Source organism: Fusarium vanettenii (genome assembly GCF_000151355.1).
Source record: "Fusarium vanettenii 77-13-4 chromosome 10 genomic scaffold NECHAsca_82_chr10_2_0, whole genome shotgun sequence".
In the NCBI taxonomy this organism is placed as follows: domain Eukaryota; kingdom Fungi; phylum Ascomycota; class Sordariomycetes; order Hypocreales; family Nectriaceae; genus Fusarium; species Fusarium vanettenii.
Genome location: NW_003315807.1, coordinates 110499 through 129008, shown reverse-complemented (window position 1 = coordinate 129008; position 18510 = coordinate 110499). Strand labels below are relative to the sequence as shown.

The 18510-nt window shown below is 51.4% G+C and overlaps 6 protein-coding genes across 6 annotated transcripts; 3 read left to right on the top strand and 3 right to left on the bottom strand.

Moving 5' to 3' along the window:
• Positions 1–308: 308 nt before the first annotated feature.
• On the bottom strand, positions 309–2500 carry NECHADRAFT_85441 (uncharacterized protein; the record flags this gene model as incomplete). The annotated part of the gene is made up of 9 exons (XM_003039682.1): positions 309–639; positions 690–1110; positions 1165–1204; positions 1259–1750; positions 1799–1879; positions 1928–2091; positions 2143–2217; positions 2267–2364; positions 2424–2500. The coding sequence occupies 9 exons, from the start codon at positions 2498–2500 to the stop codon at positions 309–311; spliced, it is 1779 nt and encodes a 592-aa protein (XP_003039728.1).
• Positions 2501–3509: 1009 nt separating this feature from the next.
• NECHADRAFT_49898 (uncharacterized protein) lies at positions 3510–5676 on the top strand (the record flags this gene model as incomplete). The annotated part of the gene is made up of 3 exons (XM_003039871.1): positions 3510–3892; positions 3942–4843; positions 4901–5676. The coding sequence occupies 3 exons, from the start codon at positions 3510–3512 to the stop codon at positions 5674–5676; spliced, it is 2061 nt and encodes a 686-aa protein (XP_003039917.1).
• A 363-nt stretch (positions 5677–6039) lies between these two features.
• On the bottom strand, positions 6040–7233 carry NECHADRAFT_96581 (uncharacterized protein; the record flags this gene model as incomplete). The annotated part of the gene is made up of 4 exons (XM_003039681.1): positions 6040–6608; positions 6674–6870; positions 6932–7155; positions 7219–7233. 4 exons carry the CDS (start codon positions 7231–7233, stop codon positions 6040–6042), a joined length of 1005 nt encoding a protein of 334 aa, XP_003039727.1.
• Positions 7234–8436: 1203 nt separating this feature from the next.
• NECHADRAFT_96580 (uncharacterized protein) lies at positions 8437–10469 on the top strand (the record flags this gene model as incomplete). Its single annotated transcript, XM_003039870.1, has 7 exons — positions 8437–8527; positions 8722–8747; positions 8890–9008; positions 9054–9199; positions 9255–9944; positions 9991–10244; positions 10296–10469. 7 exons carry the CDS (start codon positions 8437–8439, stop codon positions 10467–10469), a joined length of 1500 nt encoding a protein of 499 aa, XP_003039916.1.
• A 2000-nt stretch (positions 10470–12469) lies between these two features.
• On the top strand, positions 12470–15865 carry NECHADRAFT_96579 (uncharacterized protein; the record flags this gene model as incomplete). The annotated part of the gene is made up of 9 exons (XM_003039869.1): positions 12470–12516; positions 12644–12796; positions 12844–13136; positions 13206–13616; positions 13704–14357; positions 14403–14798; positions 14850–15254; positions 15288–15508; positions 15542–15865. 9 exons carry the CDS (start codon positions 12470–12472, stop codon positions 15863–15865), a joined length of 2904 nt encoding a protein of 967 aa, XP_003039915.1.
• Positions 15866–15949: 84 nt separating this feature from the next.
• On the bottom strand, positions 15950–18148 carry NECHADRAFT_85436 (uncharacterized protein; the record flags this gene model as incomplete). The annotated part of the gene is made up of 3 exons (XM_003039680.1): positions 15950–16187; positions 16237–16829; positions 16874–18148. The coding sequence occupies 3 exons, from the start codon at positions 18146–18148 to the stop codon at positions 15950–15952; spliced, it is 2106 nt and encodes a 701-aa protein (XP_003039726.1).
• Between the last annotated feature and the right edge of the window lie 362 nt (positions 18149–18510).

Below are 18510 nucleotides of genomic sequence, written 5' to 3'. Positions count from 1 at the left end.
CCCCGGCTTCTTTGTTGCTTCGCCAAACACTCTTTCTGTGGCCTTGGGGAAGCCAATTACCAGCTTGACAATCTGTTGTTCAATATGATTTCTCCATCCAACGCAAACCGTGTAGTCTTTTTTCTTTCCCGCGTCGACGATGCTTCCCTTCTTAGGTATTAAAGAACACATGTCCAAGCACAGTAAGATCAAGGTTTAATACGTTGAAGCGGAATCAGTACTTTTCTTCTCATTAAACAAGTGAATATGAAAGATTTCTGTGAACTATCTGCTTCTACTTCTTAACTCGATCCGCACCCGTGAGCTGTCTAAGAAGTACCATTCACCAGAGCCTGCTTCTTCTTTGCTGCGTTTCTCGCATTTATCAAAGCTATCTGTTTCTCCAGCCTCCACGGGTAATCATACGTCCCCATGAAAATATCGAGCAGCTGAATTTCCTTTGGGTCCAAGTAGCTCGCAGAGTTGAGCACCAGTTCCAACTCCTCTCTAGTCTTGACCTCGCGGCTGTTTGCTCGACCGTTGCGTGCACCAAAGGTTTCGAGGAGTTGCTGGTGCCGCCACTGTGAGATGTCGTTATACTCTTCTTCTGGTCCGTGAATGGCCCTTTCAATGGTGAAGCCGTTGTTGTTGATGACGAGTCTGCAGTTGTCTTAGCTACCCTTTCGCAAATCTTCTTGGGAAATACTTACAGCAGGGGCGCCAACCCGTGCCGGATCATGGTCGCTATCTCCTGGACAGTCAGCTGCAAACTCCCATCGCCAACTACCAGAATAGTCCGTCCGCCGGGCATGCCACCCCTAGTCTGAATCTCAGACTGGGCCAATGCAGCACCTAGGCACGAACCAACCGAGTAGCCTATGGAGCCAAAGTACACTTGTGTGATGTACTTGATGTCGTTGGGGAGAATGGCATCAGGGAAGCCGAATTGTGCTGTGCCCGACTCAACAACTATGGCATCACCTGGTCTGGAAAATTGGCCGATCCGCTTCCAGATCCAGGACTGCCTGATCTCGTTGCTATCAGAATCGGTTTCGTTTTCCTCGGGAAATGTTGGCAGAGGAACAGGAGGGATCTTTCCGCCCTCGAATGCAAACAGTAGTTTCTTCAACACTTTCCAGATGATCGTCAGTACCATGGTTCGGATACGCAAAAGGTCCAACTTACAAGGCCGCAGAAATACTTCATCAAACTTCTGGCCGAATATCTAGAGGCTGGTCAGTAACAAGAAAACAGGCTATGTTTCAATTGGTGCACGAACCGTACAGCTGTCTGGTTCAAGCATGAGAGCCTGGTGTAGACCGATCTGCCTGCTGTGGCCTCCAGTATTGCTATCAGACAGGAAAGGGCCAAGGTTGATGATGCAATCGCTGTCCTCGACGTATTGCTTCAAGCCTGGTGTGGACACATCCCCAGCATAAATACCCCTCCAGACTGGCAAGGTCTCGTCAATAATTCCCTTGCCCATTGGAGCCGTGAAAACGGGGAGGCTTAAAAGGTTTGCTAATTGTCTCGCTTCCTGGACCGCGCCGTGTCGCGATACCAAGCCGTCAACGAGAAGAAGAGGTTTCTTTGCTTGATAGACGGCTTTGACGATATGTTGAACAGCGAGGGTTTCGTTTTCGATTTTGACAGGATATGTCAGGTCGATTGACTGCTCCAAACGGCGAGCCGATACGGGAATATGCACAAAATCCATTGGCACAAAGATGTACACGGGCAGGGACTTGATCCAGCATTCCCGGATAACCCGCTAGAAGGTATCAGCTAGATGTATTCAACCAGATGGCAATTTACATACATCGATTTCAGCCGTCGCAGTATCTGCATCGTCAATCCATGCGTGAGCACATCTGACATGGCTCGAGATTTTGTCAAACACCTGTAACTGCGTCAGACTTTCCATCTTTAAGACATGAATTAAACCTACTCTATGGTCAGGGTTTGAACCTAGACAATGATGGATCATGACGCGGTTCTTTTGCGCTTCAGTCGGAGTCGTTCCCACAACGTGGATGACCTTGACTTGTTCGGTATAGGCACCTGCCACACCGTTCAAGGCACTCATCTCTCCCACTCCCATAGTGGTAGTGACTGTAGCCTTTGTAAGAAAGTTGGATCGTTTTCAGAACGGACAAAGCTTACTTGCGCTTGGGCAATCTTTGACACGAGCATAGCCATCTGCAGCGTATGCTGCGTTGAGCTCGTTTGTGTTGCCAACTGTTGGAAATATAAGCAGCTAAAGAACAAACTAGCAAGTGTAACTCACCCCATCTCAGGCCCGGGACTTGCTTGATGTAATCAAGAAGCTCTAAGTTCATGTCACCAGGGACACCCATGATGCTTTCTGTACCCTGCTGGCTAATTCTACACGCACACCCCAGCGATCAACAAGGGGTCCCGGCTTGGCAGGTGCGTGGACTTACCTAGTCCATAGGTATATCCCAAGAGGAATGGTAGGGGTTGTGGCATCGGATGATACCTCAGCGGTGAGAGAGCCCATGGTTGTGTAGATACGGGTAGTTGAAGGCAGGTTAGAGGATCTTCAATGAGACGAGATGGGCAATGCTGCTTTCGGTTTCACGTATAGATCCAATTCATATGGCAGTGAATTAGATTGGATTGGTCTTATATCGGCTAGGTACCGAGGCAAACAGTCGAGTTTTGAGGTCCGCCAAGCAGTGAGGAGTTGGCCAACATGCCGAGTTCCACCCGGAAAGCCACGGAAATACATGTTCATTGGGCAAAATGGTGGCGCATTTTAGCGCTACCTGTACTATTATCACAATCTTGGAACAATTCGAGCTCTGTCAATGCTTGCTTGGCTTGGTAATTAAACCTAGGGTTTTGTCATTCCGGCCGGTTTGCCTGATTCTCTTTGTAGACTTCTGCGGCATCGACGGCAAAGGAAGCATATTCCCCTACCAATGAAGGATAGCAAACCCGTATATTTACCCAAATAGCCTAGGTAGCTAGGAAAACGATTGCCGTTTACACCTCAACCGCAACCTGCCGCTTCGGAATGGTTCCGGCCAACCACGGATATATCTCACTCCGTCGCTTCCCGCTCCATCCCCCACAAACCGGGCATCCCACTCACTCAAGATGGAGCAAATGTCAGCAGAAGCGACACCCGGCGAGACGCGGCCTCTCAAGGAGCCCAAGCGGGCTTACAAAGCGTGCTTCCATTGCCGCAAGTCCAAGGCCAAATGCGAGCTCAGCTCCGATCACAGAGTGTGCGTCAAGTGCGTGAGGGAACATAGGGAGTGCCGCTTTCCGGAACAGAGGTCTGTTAGAGCGAGGAAGCAAAGGACTACTTCGGCATCGGTGAGACGAAGAATCATGCATGTCCATGAGCGCAGCTGAAAATGTGGTGATAGAGCTCCCAATCCGCCAACACCTGTGCTGCAGGCCTCGACTATGCCTCAAGCCAGCTCCCACTCTGTACTCCGGTCAAAGATGTGGCGTCAACCGGGGTGACCCAGACACTTGCCTTCATGCACCAGCCAGACATGTCTTCGCCCATCCGTCAGCCTTCCACCCAGCGAGATCCAGACTTGGGGAGTTCGACTCATGTTCATCAGACAAACACAGCCCTAGACGAAGAGGTTGTAAGAACTGTTGTCTCTTCCTCCAATGACGCCAGAAACGTGTTGTTCAAGGTCGCCAATGAGTATGACACCGATGACCCGGACGACCAACCCGGTTACGCCAACGTCTTGGACGACGTCAGTCTAGCTTCTCCCTTGACCAACAACACCAAAGTCTCCCATCAAGCTCCCCAGGTGGTGGTTCTATCGAATCTCACAAAGGCAGATGCCGAGTTATGGAGTCGTCAGAGGTTCGTCCGTCAGGGCTGGTTTACTGCTCAAGAAGCAATTACCTACATCGATCTGTAAGTCACCAACTCCGACTTGAGGCTGTGTCACTGATTGGCAGTCCAGATTCTTCCAGAACTTATCCTTTCTGTCGCCCATTCTCGATACCTTCTTTGCCGATCACAAAAACCACAAACATCTAATCATCGAGGAGCCTCTCCTGTGCTGCACCTTGTTGATGATCTCTTCGCGTTATCATATTCTCCCAGGTTATGATGGTCCATCTCGAGCCGATTTTATCCACATGAGACTCTGGAAGTATTGCGAGCACTTGATCAACCGCATCACTTTCGGTGCTGAAAAGTACTGCACAGCCCGGACGCGGACATTGTGCAGTATACAGGCTTTACTTCTTATCACGGAATGGCACCCTCGAGCTGTACGGTTCCCTCCGGAAAGCGACGGCTGGGATCACGGTCTAGCTCCCGGCGTCGACGACTCTTACGGTCATCCTCATGGGGTAATCAACCCCAACGCCATCAGATGGCGAGAGGAGGTCTTTGAGCCAGCCAAGAGATCGGATAGGATGAGCTGGTCATTGGTCGGCTTGGCAACTACGTTGGCTCACGAACTCGGCGTCTTTCAAGACACTGGGGATGAGATTGGTGATTCTACAACAGGATCTCAGCCGAGCCGTGCGCTGATTCAGAGACTACTCTTTCTGTACATCCACCAACTAACACTCCGGCTGGGCTGCACAAGCATCTTTCCTCAGACCCTTCAGCTAGCTACATATTTACCCCCGGCCGCGTCCACACCTGAAAGGCGTTTCTATTATGACCGAGAGGTGATGCTTTCGCAGTACATCGGCATAACTAAGTTACTCAAGACCGCTACAGATACTTTCTTTCCAAGCAAGCGAATGGCTAGACAAGTCATCAGAAGTGGCAGATACCTGACGCTACTTGGGCACTTCACCCCACTATTGGACTCGTGGTACAAAGAGTTTACCGACCTCGAATTACCCAGTAGGCTCTGGCCCATTATGAACTTCTCCCTCGGTGCATGTGCTTACATATGTGAAGCTATCTCGGACGCCTCAAAGCAACTTCTACTACTCGAGTACTACTACGCCACTATGTACATCAACTCGGTCGGCATCCAGGCATTTGTCGAAAGAGCCTCACACCGAGATAGCCAGCACATGTTTATGCATGCCAGCGGCATTCATCTCAGCGACTACCCCCAAGATCTAACCTTTAACGACGCCGTCAGAGAGGCCAGCTGCAACATCCTCGCCATCGCCATCAAGCTCGGCGAGAGTGGATGCCTGAGATACTGCCCAGTCCGCCCTCTTTTGAGACTTGTCGTTGCCTCAGTTTTTCTGCTGAAGTCTCTCAGCTTGGGGGTGAGAAATCGCGACATGTTTCGCTCGCTTGACATCCTGGACAAATTTATCATGGCATTAAAGGAGAACCGGCACGATGACGTTCATCTCTCCGTGAGGTATGCCACGCTCATAGCTCGGCTTATCCGGCGGTTCAAGAGAAATCTTCGCACACAGACCAGCCTCAGTGTTTCCAAGGTTGTATCCCCGGAACCTAGGGCAGCTCGTTCATGCAGACAGTCGTTGGGGCTCAATGGTGGACAGAACGGGGTCGCAGACATTATTACTGGGGATATGAGCCTTGGGCAAGGAGATGCTGGCAACTTCTCCAATGACGCTCATCTCAACATGGACGAGTGGTTTGCACAGCCGTTTGATCCATCTTTGGCCCCGTTTGGTTTGGAGCTGGATGCCGGAATGTCAGATCCAGTGCCAGAGTCGTTAGACTTTCTCTGGAATATTCCATATCAGTAATTGTGAAGATGACAGACAATATGATCCCAAGTCGCAATTCCTAATTTTCGTGGTAGAGCCATTACGGGCCTTGATCTCATAGAGCAGTGCCCAGATGGGCAAGTCATGATCGGCTCTGTCTTTAGCTACATGGGAACTAATAGATAGAGATCTATCACTCCTAATATTCTTCTTGCATAGATACAGCGATCTTATTACCTTAGGTTCGGCCTATGAGATTCATTGAGAATTTCGGTTAATGGCACCTGTGTTTGAAATGCTTATTCGGGCTTACAATTACATTTCTATGAAATTCTGCCCAACCACATATCTCTCTGCCTCCGCTGTCTCGGAAGCGACTAGTTCGAACAATCGACTGACAGTCTACGCACTCGTGCCATTCTGGCCTGACTTTTCCCCCCCATTCGTCAAACCATTGGTATCATACTTGTACCTCTCCTCCAATGCCCAGTACTTGTTGAACCCGACTCCATAGCAAACCTCTTCATAGCTTAGAATCTGCTCCGGCTTCCCGATAGAGAAGCTCTTCTTCAACGACTCGAGAGCCTCCCTCGTGCTCCTCAGATGTGCTGCTACGAGCGTCCAGGGATAGGCTACGGTGACCATACCGATGGAAGCAAGATCTTTAGCTGACATGTTCTCGGTGAGACCGCCCTCGATGATGTTTGCGCACAGGGGGCCCTTGACCTCTTTCACGGCACGGATCATTGTGTCTCTGTCGGGAAGAGCCTCGATAAAGACAAGGTCTACGCCGATTTCGAGAAACTTGTTGGCGCGATAGATGGCTTCTTCCCAGCCGTGGGTGTTGTAAGAATCTGTTCGTGCCTGGATGACAATGTCGAGCCCTTCATCTCGGGCATCCACGGCAGCCTTCATACGGGCAAAAGCCTCGCCTCTCGAAACGACAGACTTGCCCTTTGTGTGGCCACACCCTATGGGAAAAGGCTGTTAGCCGAACTGAGATTCATGATGATGTGAGAAGCCGAGTTAGACTTACGCTTCGGCCAAGTCTGGTCCTCGATCATGATGCCAGCAGCACCAGCACGGGCAAAGGATTCCACAGTCCTCTTGACGTTCATGGGCGAGCCATATCCCGTATCGCCGTCTGCCATGACGGGAACTGAGACTTGACGGACGGCCTCTTGAATCTTGTCGCAGACTTCCTGCAGGGCGATGTATCCGGTATCCGGAAGACTAGAGTAGAGGTCCCGTCAGCTGTTATGCGCCGGGCTAAAGAAAAAGAGGGGGAACATACCCATACGAACTTGCCACGGCATATCCAGCAAGGAATACGAAAGGGAACCCAGCCTCTTCAGCAAGACGCGAAGTGAGTCCATCATAAGTGCACACATGAGCAGCGATCTTTGCCGGATCACGATAAGACTCGAGGATCATGGTCCTCATGCGAGATGCCTGGATGGATGGGATCATGCCACGGACATTGGGGAGATGAAGCGTGACGCCCCTCAATTCCCCGGGCTTCCCATTTTGCTCCGTCTTGATGGGGTTGTCGAAGTGGAAGGGGTACTCGTGGGTGTTGACGATGCTGGAAGTCATGACTGCGATGTGTTCACTTGTTCTGATGCTTTGTGTTTGGTCTGAGATGATGTTGTTTGGCCAAGAAACTAATCATCGTAAGTGTCATGTGGAGCTTATATATCCAATACCAGAATGTCTTTGACTCTTTCCTTTGCAGAGACTCCATCTCCGGAGCAGTTCGAGTATATCCGACGCTCAGGAGGCAAAACCGGCCAGGTCCGGATAGTTCAGGAGATAGGAATGCCGACTTCCCCGCAATCCTACCCCTGAGCATGGGGGGCCGGCAGATCAAGTCACAATGATTGCCGAGTTGGCCTTGATCTCAGTGGTCATGATCTTGGTAAACACATGTCATTCCGAGCCCGTTCCGACACTGGTAGCCGTGAATCTCTGGGGTCCGGGTCGCATCCGGTCCCCCGCACGATGGTTCGAGTCGGTCACTTTTAAGCTTATTTTGCTCATGCGCTTCTCGATCCCACCATGACGACGCCAGCGGGGTGCATGAATGGGGTACATGAATCATATGTTACAGGAGGGAAGTTGTGTTGGATCTGTGACAGGTCAGAGGCCGGGTGAGAAGTCGTAATGGAAAGGTAAAAAGGAGACACAAATTTCATGCCATGTGCTCATCCTCTCTTGACGGCAGTCAGTAAATGGAGTGTGAGAGTTATTATAAATTTAAAAACAGGGGCATCCAAATTCTCTCTTTATTGTCATGTATTCTGTCTGATGTCTTATCCAAATACCAACCTAATAGAATCCGTTCAAGGCTTTTCACACTCGGCATAGAGAACAGCCACCACTATAGCAAAAAACCATCAGCAGTATCCATCCAATTCGAACACCAGATTAAGCGCACTATAGTCTTGTACACGTAGATACTGACCAATTGCTTATCCAAGCTAGATAAAGCCGCATTCACAGCCGTCTTTGCTTGGCTACATCCTACGATGGCCATGCCAACACATCTGATCACGTAGCAGCCCTCGGAAACAACAACAAGTTCATTTAACTTCCAGTCGACATGTTTTGATGGAAAATGACGGATGGTGACGGTCAAGAGTTGATTGGATTGAACATCCCGAACTTGTGACCTTGGCGACTTGGCGATCAGTCCATCCGCAAATCCAAGCGTGATTCTTGGCTGCAAACCACCGGTGGCTGTGTCTAAAGCACATTTAGAGTCATGTCCGAGGAATCCTGGCCGAGGGATGTTGTCTAATGATTGCTCCCAGATGTACATCGACCACGAATCTTGAATACGCCCGAGACTTCCCTGGCCGAATATTGAGCCCAGCATTCCGGGGCATACGTAAGACGATATCCGAGGGCAATTCAGGATAGTGGGGGATACTGGCTTGGACGAGTTGGGTAGGAAGCGGGACAATCTTAGATGGACTAGGGGGTTCGCCAGGTTCTCAAAATCCGGGGTAATCCGGGGTGAGGGGTACCTGACTCCTCGGGGCTCTCAGAACTATAAGAAGGCTTGAGAATCAAGGAGGACAGTCGAGAAGCAAGATTCAGCTCACCCAGTTCTCTCTCCCCAATCTACTTTATCACCTATCCATTCCAACTCAAGCCATGGCGCACCAAGCCCATGATACCGCTCGCAACCTGGCACATACTGCCTCTCGTGAGGGTGAGAAGCCGCAGTGCGTCCACGAAGAACTCAAGCACCATGACCTTGAGGGAGACACTAGGAGCTATGCTACTACGGCTCCCAAGACGTCTCCAGCTGAGATCAAACTTGTGCGAAAACTCGACTGGGTCATCTTACCTACCCTTTGGATCATGTACGTATGCCCATGTTCCAGGGAGGCAAAACTGACTGTAGTGAGGTACTGGTTCAACTATCTCGATCGGAACGCAATCACGGTTGCCCGCCTTGACGGTCTCGAGGAGGAACTCAACTTGACGTCGACTCAGTATCAAACCTCGGTAGCCATCCTTTTTGTCGGATACATTCTCGGCCAGGTGCCCAGCAGTAAGGACTCAAGCTCAACTTCACGCCAGAGACCACTGTATACTGACACCCATAGATATGCTCATCACTCGGGTCCGACCGTCCCTATTCATGGCATCCTTCATGGCTCTTTGGGCCGTCGTCAGTACCCTCACGGCCATAGCCAAGGATTTCAAAGGGCTGCTTCTCACCCGTTTCTTCCTCGGCGTTGTCGAAGCTCCTTTCTATCCCGGCGCACTTTATATGGTATCTATGTTCTACAATAGGAACGAAATCGCAACGAGGATTTCTATCCTCTTCACTGCGAATATTTGCGGTACCGCATTCGCTGGACTCATCGCGATTGGCGTTTTCAAGATGAGCGGTATCGCTGGTCTCGCAGGATGGAGGTGGTTATTCATCCTCCAAGGTATCATCACCTTTATCGTGTCTATTATTTCCATTTTCATCTTGCCGGACGAGCCTCAAAACACTCGGTGGTTATCCCAAGAGGAACGCGATCTTGCAGCTTCTCGCATTGCTGAGGATACGGTCCGTCTCAAGGCCAACACCAGCACTTGGGCCGGTCTCGTCGAGGCACTACGTGACCCAAACCTCTGGGTTCTAATCTTCATCCAACATCTACACCTGGCCACCAGCAATTTCAAGAATTTTTTCCCCACTATTGTCGAAACTCTAGGGTTCTCTAGGAACGTTACGCTCGCACTAACGTGCCCCCCTTACCTCGTGTCTGGTGTCATCTCCATCGCCTGGGCAGCGAGCTCCGGTTAGTTATTACCCGGAACGCCTTTGAAACAAGCTAACCAGGTTAGGACACTTCAATGAAAGGGTCTGGCACATTACAGCTTCAAAGTGCGTTGCTGTGCTCGGATTCGTGCTTGCTTGTACAACTCTAAACATTGGGGCTCGTTACTTTGCCATGTGTACATTTGCAACAGGAGTTTACTCTGCGAATAGTATCATTCTTGGTTGGGTATCGACAACTTGTGGGCAGACCAGGGAGAAGAAGGCAATCTCTCTGGCTATTGTCAATGCCATTGCGTCCATCTCTGCCATCTACGGTCCAGTAAGACGTCCCACTCTCAGGGTCAAGTTTCTTTATAACCAACTTCTTTAGTATCTCTGGCCAAAGTCGAACGCGCCCCGGTATACCATTCCTATGCTTGCGAGTGCTGCCTTTTCCATCGGAGCTGTTTTTCTGGCCTGGCTTCTACGGTGGATGCTTGTCAGGGCAAACAAGAAACTCCTTCAGCAATCTGGAGACAACCGCCCTAACCTGTACCCTTACTAGCAGCATGAATTACTTCAGGGGCGTGTCCAAGTTGACAGCCACTTTCTTTCAGCTGTTGTCCCAGACGCGCGTCTAATATGAAGTGGAGGAGGAGTGACATTCTCAAGATGGGTCCCTCCCTAGCCATTTGGAGGATGGTACAGCTCGGTTAGAATTAATGGCAGTTGTATGAATTCCCCTGAATCAACGTCATTGTGAAAAAATGCAACTTTGAGAATCATCTTGACTCAACACCAGTTGCTTTTTTGACACTCCGAATACCGAGGTTTAGCTCATGATGTCATCGCTATACAGAGGCGATCGCTAAAACGGTAATAATTACGAGCCTAACGCGGGAGGCCTTCCAGCCACGACTGCACAGCCACTCGCGATGGGCTGGACAGGGGTAAATCTACCTTTGGCGATGGCGATCTACCATTCCAGCGCGAGATGACGAGAGGAGGATCCTCCCTGGGCAGCACCGTTGGTGTCGCATCCAGAGACAGCCACGATAATATCGCTTTCAATAGATGGACCCGACAGGGAGGTTAAAGTTGTTTCGCCCAGGGGGCACAGGCCACAGACACCTCACCTCATTCATGCCCGGGCCATCCACGCCGAGATTGATCGATGTGATGATGACCATGGCCCCCCTGTAAGATAAGGATAAGTCTTCCCAAAGGAGAATCCCGACCGTGAATCCTGGGCTTCAGCTCTCGAACATGTCCGAGGGTGGGCTTCAGCTTGCTGTATTTGGTGATGCTTGCGTGCGGCAACGCCGTTTGAGGCGCAGCAGCAGCAGAAGAGTCAGGCTCTGGTGACGTCTTTTTGTGAATGATTGACAGATGATGAAATGTGTGTTCTTGGCCTTCCCCCATTGTCTTGCCGTGTCTCTCTCGCCTTGACTCGCACATGCGACATCAGACCATCAAGGAGCCACAAAAGCAACTCGTAGCGCGGGATCGTCGACGAGGACGTGTCTGTGTGAGATTCTGATCCGCGGGAAAATGGCGTCGTTTTGTGCCTATCCCAGAGTCTAGACCACAGAAGGCCTTGTTTGCACAATTGTCACCTCCTCACCCGTCTCCATGGAGATTTGGATTGGATTGGACCCTGGTTTTTCTCGTTATCCAGGGCTGCAGCCTGCATGAAGGGCAAAAGATGATGATTGGCGTCTTTGCAGGGGACACGGAATGGCTTACCGGGCATGGCGACCCTGCGACCCCTGCTTTTTTTCTCATCCGGGTTGATTTTTTAGCTGATTTTGATCATCGCGAATCACATTTCAACAACGCTCAACGCCTCCTCTCGCCCAATTTCCCTACTTCTCCATCAACATCCACCATTCACACCCTTTTTCTTTTTTTCGTTCCCTTTACCCAAGATCGGGTACGTTTGGTTTTCCCCATCTTTTTGACTTTCTCCCGCTTTCCGCACCTGCCAAGACATTTGCTCAACGGGCCACCCTCCCAATCACAATCACAAGCGGGAGGCCTTGCCCTGCCCTGGTCAACCAACGGACGAGGGGATTCCGGGACATTTCTCCATGGATCGGATCGAGCTCACCTGCAGTTCAGTCCCGGCCCAACTAATTTAATGCCCCGCGAGCCCCTGTTTTTAACGGCTTACCTGCCCACACACACCTACAAAACTCCCCTTGGCACTTGAAGGTGCCCGCAGTGCAGTGCAGTCGCGCTAAACGTGTCGGGTCCTGAGGTGTCAAGAAGTCCGCCGCCCGCTCCTGCCAACGAACCAACAAGGCTCCATCTCTCAGAAACATCCCATCCCACTCGGACATTGACTTGACACTCATCACGACGTCACCTTCAACTACGCACGACCAAAGCGTTTCCTGCCTCTCGTAGGCATCCAAGCTATGCTTGGCTCTCTCGCTGTTCTCGCGACCTGACAATGCCGTGCCGCAATCGTCGACTGTCGCTGCGAGCCATCATCACCAATCGCTCCATCAACCTCATTTCTAGACCGTCGGATCCTGCTCTCGCCGGTCCGACAGTATCATCATGACCGAAAGTTGGGCCGCCCTCTTTGCCAGGACGACGGACTTTCAGTTCGGTGTTGTGCGTCTCATCCATTGCTTCACCCATCGTCGTGTCTAACTTCTCCTAGGAAGGCGATGATTCTCGTGTCGGCTCTACCAGAAATGGTAGCAGCGGAGGCACCCTCAGTGCCAACAGCAACGAAAAGTCATCCTCCCTGCAATCCCTCGGGGCTACCTTTATTCCCGTTCTCATCTATTCCGCCTTGTGCTTGCTCTTCTTCTGCTGCTTTCGCCGGAAATGTGGTCGAGTCTATGCTCCTCGGACAATGCCCAGTCTGAGATCACCACAGTACGAAACCCTGGACTCATTTTATATAGCCTACTGACTGTCGATAGCCGGGCAACTCCAATTCTCCCCGATGGTTGGTTCAACTGGGTCGTACCCTTCTTCAAGATCCCAGATACCTTCATCCTTAACCATAGCTCCCTTGATGGCTTCTTCTTTCTGCGCTACCTCAGGGTCTTGCGCAACATCTTCCTCGTCGGCATCTGCATTACATGGCCTATCCTTTTTGCCGTCCACGTCACAGGCCACAACGGCGTCGAACAACTTGATCTTTTGACCATTGGCAACATCAAGGACCCCAGGCGCATGTGGGCACACGTCGTCGTCGCATGGCTATTCTTTGGTAAGTGATAGACGATACTTACTCGGCCAAACAGTCCAGTCACGAGAATATCGAGTCTAACCAATGCAGGCTTTGTCCTCTTCACTATCAGCCGAGAGTGTATCTACTACGTCGGCATCCGCCAGGCCTTTCTCTCTTCACCTCACTATGCCAAGCGTCTATCATCCAGAACCCTCCTGGTCACATCCATACCCGAACGCTATCTCGACGAAGCTCGTATCCGGAAGCTCTACGGCGACTCGGTTAAGCGCGTATGGATCCCCCGAACAGCAAAGGCCCTCATCAAGCTCGTGGAAGAGAGGGAACAGACTGCACTACGACTGGAAAAGGCCGAGATCACCCTCATCAAAAAGGCCAACATGGCCCGCAAGAAGCAGATGAAAATCCAACCACCGACCACTTCTTCTTCTGCCGAACCATGCGCTGCACCCTCCAATTCCTCCATCAGGACAGAAACCGACAGCGAGCGGCCTCGATCTAGTGGGCCTCGTGTCGAGATTACCGAAAATGACAGCAACCAGAACGAGAATGGCCAAGACCAAGGTTTCAAATCTGACCTGACACAAGTGTCTCAGACCGACACACACGACTTGCTCGAAAAGTCGGCTGAAGATCCCGAGTATGTCCACCCGTACGGACTCAACCCAGACCTCCCCGATGTCCGTGGATCCGTGGCTGCACAGTGGATTCCAGTCACAGTCCGGCCCCATCACCGACCCCTTCACAACTTTTTTCGGCGTGTCGATACCATTCGGTGGTGCCGTAAGCGACTCAAGGAGCTCAACCTCGAGATCTTCAAACTACGCCGTCAGGTTCGCCGAGGAGATGGTACGACTCTGCCCGCCGCCTTTATCGAGTTCGATACTCAGGAGAGCGCCCAGGCCGCCCACCAAGTAGTGGCTCACCATCGACCTTTGCAGCTCGCACCGCGTATTTTGGGTGTCCGTCCCGATGAAGTCGTCTGGAGCTCGCTGAGGATGCGTTGGTGGGAACGAATCATTCGCCGATTTCTTATTATGGGCCTGGTTACAACCGCCATCATCTTTTGGTCCATTCCGTCCGCTTTTATCGGTATCATCTCCAACATCAAGTTCCTCACCACCATTCCCTTCCTCACGTGGATCAACCTACTGCCCGGTGCCGTTACTGGCTTTCTCCAGGGTTTCCTGCCCGCCATCGCGCTGTCATTCTGGATGTCGTTGGTCCCTGCGATGCTTAGATGTATGTTTTGTGTCCCCCGTGATAATCCCCTTCTAACTTGTGCAGTCTGCGGTATCAGGGCTGGTATTCCGTCTATGGTGTTGGTCGAATTGTTTACACAAGAGGTCTACTTTGCATTCCAGATCGTGCAGGTCTTTTTGATCACGACTCTTACATCGGCGGCCTCGGCAACCGTCATGACCATCATCAAAGAGCCGTTGAAGACACCTGATCTCCTCGCCGAGAATCTCCCCAAGGCGTCCAACTTTTACCTTTCGTATATCCTCGTTCAGTGCCTGGCCATTGGCGCAACTGGTCTGCTACATATCTTTGAACTAATTCGGCATTATGCCTTTGCGAGACTCTCGCAGATTCCGAGGGCTCGTTTCAATGTCTGGTATAAACTGCAGCCTCCTAAATGGGGTGGTGTGTACCCTATTTACACCAACATGGCCGTCATCGGTAAGTATTGGCTCCAGCACTATCTCACAGGGACGTGACTGACTCTGGCAGCCCTTTCTTACACATGCATTGCGCCTCTAATCCTCATCTTTGCCTGTGCCGGAATGACATTTGTGCGCATCATTTATCGATACAACATTCTCTACGTCTTCGACTCGGAGATGGACAGCCTGGGTTTGTTTTATCCGAACGCCCTGATCCATCTCATCGTCGGATTGTACTTGGCCGAGATCTGCATGATTGGACTCTTCGCCCTCAAGTTGGCGTTCCCGCCCATGGTCATGATGCTCATCTTCCTCATCATCACCGGCCTTGTTCATCTATCCCTCCGCGATTCGATCTCGCCGCTACTCAAGAATCTCCCGCAGACGCTGTCATTGGAGGAGGAGCTGCAGCAGGAAGAGAAGGCGGCGGCAGAGGCCAAACTACAAGAGGCTGCCGAGACAGGCCAGGCCGGTACGGGTACGGCTGCCAGCTATTTCGACACAGAGCAGAACTTTGGCGAAGAAGAGATGGAAGACGCCCCGAGCGAGGACGAGGACGACCATACACACGAGGGACCCCAAAGCTCAAGAGCAGTTGAAGGAGCAGGTGGCCTCAAGTTGCTGACGGCCGAATGGATCAAGTCAATGACAAAGGAGAAGTTAAAGTCGGAGGCGGAACAGGCTGAGCAGGGTCCCGTCATGAAGTTTCTAAACAAGTGGATTCTGGTGGGACGTAATGAGTCGTCCGAGTCCGATGAGCCTCCGACGTTTATGAAGCGATTCTTCCACCCCGAGATTTACGAAGACTTTATCGCCCTGCGAAAGCTGATTCACGTCGATGATCAGCCCGAGTTTGACTACGAGGTGGACGAAAAGCTGTCCAACTATTGGCCACCCGAGCTCTGGAGGCCCAAACCTGTGTTGTGGATCCCACGAGATGACGCCCGCGTTAGTCGACAAGAGGTGGCACACACGAGAAAGATTACACCCATCACGGACGTGGGCGTGGGTTTGAATGAAAAGGGACTGGTTGTGGTGGATGTCGAGGCAGCGCCGTTCCCAAGGCTGAGGCTGCTGCACTAATCAATCGATCGTACATGATGTAATTTATGATGGAGCTTGTCACGATACCCTCTTTGGCATATAAGCGTTGTTTAGTTGCTATAATTACAGAAGCGCCGATGGGTGCGTTGTGTTGAGACCTTGTGTGTCTGGTGAACTGGAGATCTCGGAGTAGTAGGCCTCGTCATTAGGTTCACGTCCTAGAAAGTTGGTGAGACTCTTGAGCTCTGGTTGACTGCCTCCAGGTTGCAGGACGAGCTGGCGATACTTAAGACCGGCAGCCTTGTCCATGGGGTTTGTTTTGAATGCGCTGACCCAGAGATCTGTGGCGTAGACTTTGGACCTGCGACTGTGAGTACATGAGGTGAATGCCTGAGGATGTGGGAGCTTACAGGGCATAGGTAAAGTATGCAGCATCGTAGCCTCTAAATGGATGGGCAAATGACGCCTGGCCAATGCTGTCTTCTCTCCATAGACCCATGATTTCCGACTTGCTCTTATTCCAGAGCTCGGTAGTGTCCACAGGATGACCCTCCTCCGCACTGTGAATGGTAAGATCAAACAGCGCAAGAAAGACTTGATGCAGCATCGCATGCGCTCCATTGACATGCTTGGTCCTCGCGAGATCCAACGCCAACTTTTCTGGCAGCGTCTCACTCGGCCTCTCACGTTCACCTTTCTGATTGTCCCAGAATGCCAGGCCTTCGTCATTGAGAAAGCTATAGTGACGACCCAGACGACGCAGGACTGACGGAACCCAGATCCAGCTCTCGAGGAGGATGCTTGGGATCTCGACAAAGTCGCGGGCGCAGCCGTGTTGATGCGCCGTGCGTGTTACGAGCTTGTGGATGGCGTGACCGAGCTCGTGGAACATTGTCTTGAGCTCCGAGTGCATAAGGAGCGTTGGACGGGAGGGTGTGTGGATGAGGGATGTTACGAGAGAAGAGGAAGGGTAGTGACGCGTGTTTTCGGGAGTTGTGAAGCCCTGGAGATGTTAGTAAGAGATGTGTATGAGATGGGTGTACTTACTGGTTGGATGAGGGAACTATGAGCACCAGAGTATTTACCCTCTCGAGCATAGAGGTCAAGATATAGATATCCCAAGAATCCTCCACCCTGCTCCTCCGAATCCCACGCTTCATACACGGTGACATCCTTCTGCCACGTCGGCGCATCAGTGGGGATAAACACCATGCCAAATAACTCCTCAAAGATCCCCAGCATGCCCTTGAGACTGTGGTTGACTTCAAAGTACTCGGAGATGAGGAGTGAATCAACAGAGTATCGCTCTTTTTCGAGGATTCGTGCGTAAAAGGCCCAGTCCCATGCGTTGAGTCTTGAAGCATCTTCCAGGTCTTCATCGGTGCCGTGGTCTTTGATGTACGTCTTTTTGATCGCGTATAGTGTCTTCATTTCTTCTTCGGCTAGTGGTTTGAGCTCGGTTCTGAGTCTTTCGAGTCTTGCAATGACGCTTTCGACGCTCTTTGCCATTTTATCTTCCATTTTAAGAGCGGCGTGTGTCTTGAAGCCTAGCATTCTCGCTGTGCTGTTGCGTAGGTCTACAGCTCTCTCGAGTCGCGCCACGTTCTCGGGGAAGCGCTGCTCCTTTGCCGTGAGAAGAGCCTTGCGTGTACGAGGACTGATAGCATGTTTCATGACGGAGATGAGATGGCCCTTTTTGAATGTGACTTTGAGCTTTGTGCCGTCTTCATTGAGGGCCATGGCATCCAGGATATTGGGAGGGACACCAGCGAGCTCATCACGCGTAAAGTAGATACCCCCGTCATCTTCGCTGATGGTTTTCCGTGCTGCGACAAGGACTTGGTTACGTTCTTCAACAGCTTCCATATACTTTTCCCTCAGAGCTTCATCCTGGATGCCTGCGCCTGTGTTTTGATACACACGGTGTGTCTTGAAGAGCGTGTACGCCGACTCATCGTCCAACGCTTCTTCACCGCGTTGATGTTTCTCGTATACGGCTTTTACGAGGGAAGCGACATCTCTGCGCATAAGACCTTCGGCGTTGGCTTTGAGGGTCATCTCTTCGACCTTACGGGACGCGTCGCGAAGGTCTTTGTCTTCGGAGACGGAGCTGAAGAGACGGGCGATGAGGCTGGACTTGGATACATGGTGATCATGATGCAGAATGGGAAGGAGGAGGTTAGAAAAGGTGGCGGTAGAGGGTGTGAGTGCTGAGACGAGGGTGTCTTCAAGGGCGGTTGTGGATGAGATGTTGGAAGATGTCTCGGCGAGGAGAGCCGAGGGTGTCGTCGTGAAGGAGGGTGGTGACTGAGGCGGTTTCATTGCGGAGGATAAGATGCGGGGGATCACGTGTTGGAAACGGGGAAGTGAGCGAAGCATGAGATGAGATTGAAATGTTGAGGTAGGTGAGGCTGATGATGTCAGGGTAAAAGCGGAGAGAGGGAGTGGGTCTTGGTGTTTCAGCCACTTTGAGGGAAACAATGCAATCAATTACTTCTACTCATGCTCAAGATACTTTAAACCCTCCTGTTCTCCTAAACACTTGATTCGAACCATAGTCAGCAGCCATGTCCCTCGCAAACTACTGCCCCGGCAACCTCAACCACTGATAAGTGAGGGTATAGAACGCGTGCGGGTGTCCTCCGACCTAGCAGCGGTTGAATGGTAGGTCATGCGTTCCTCTT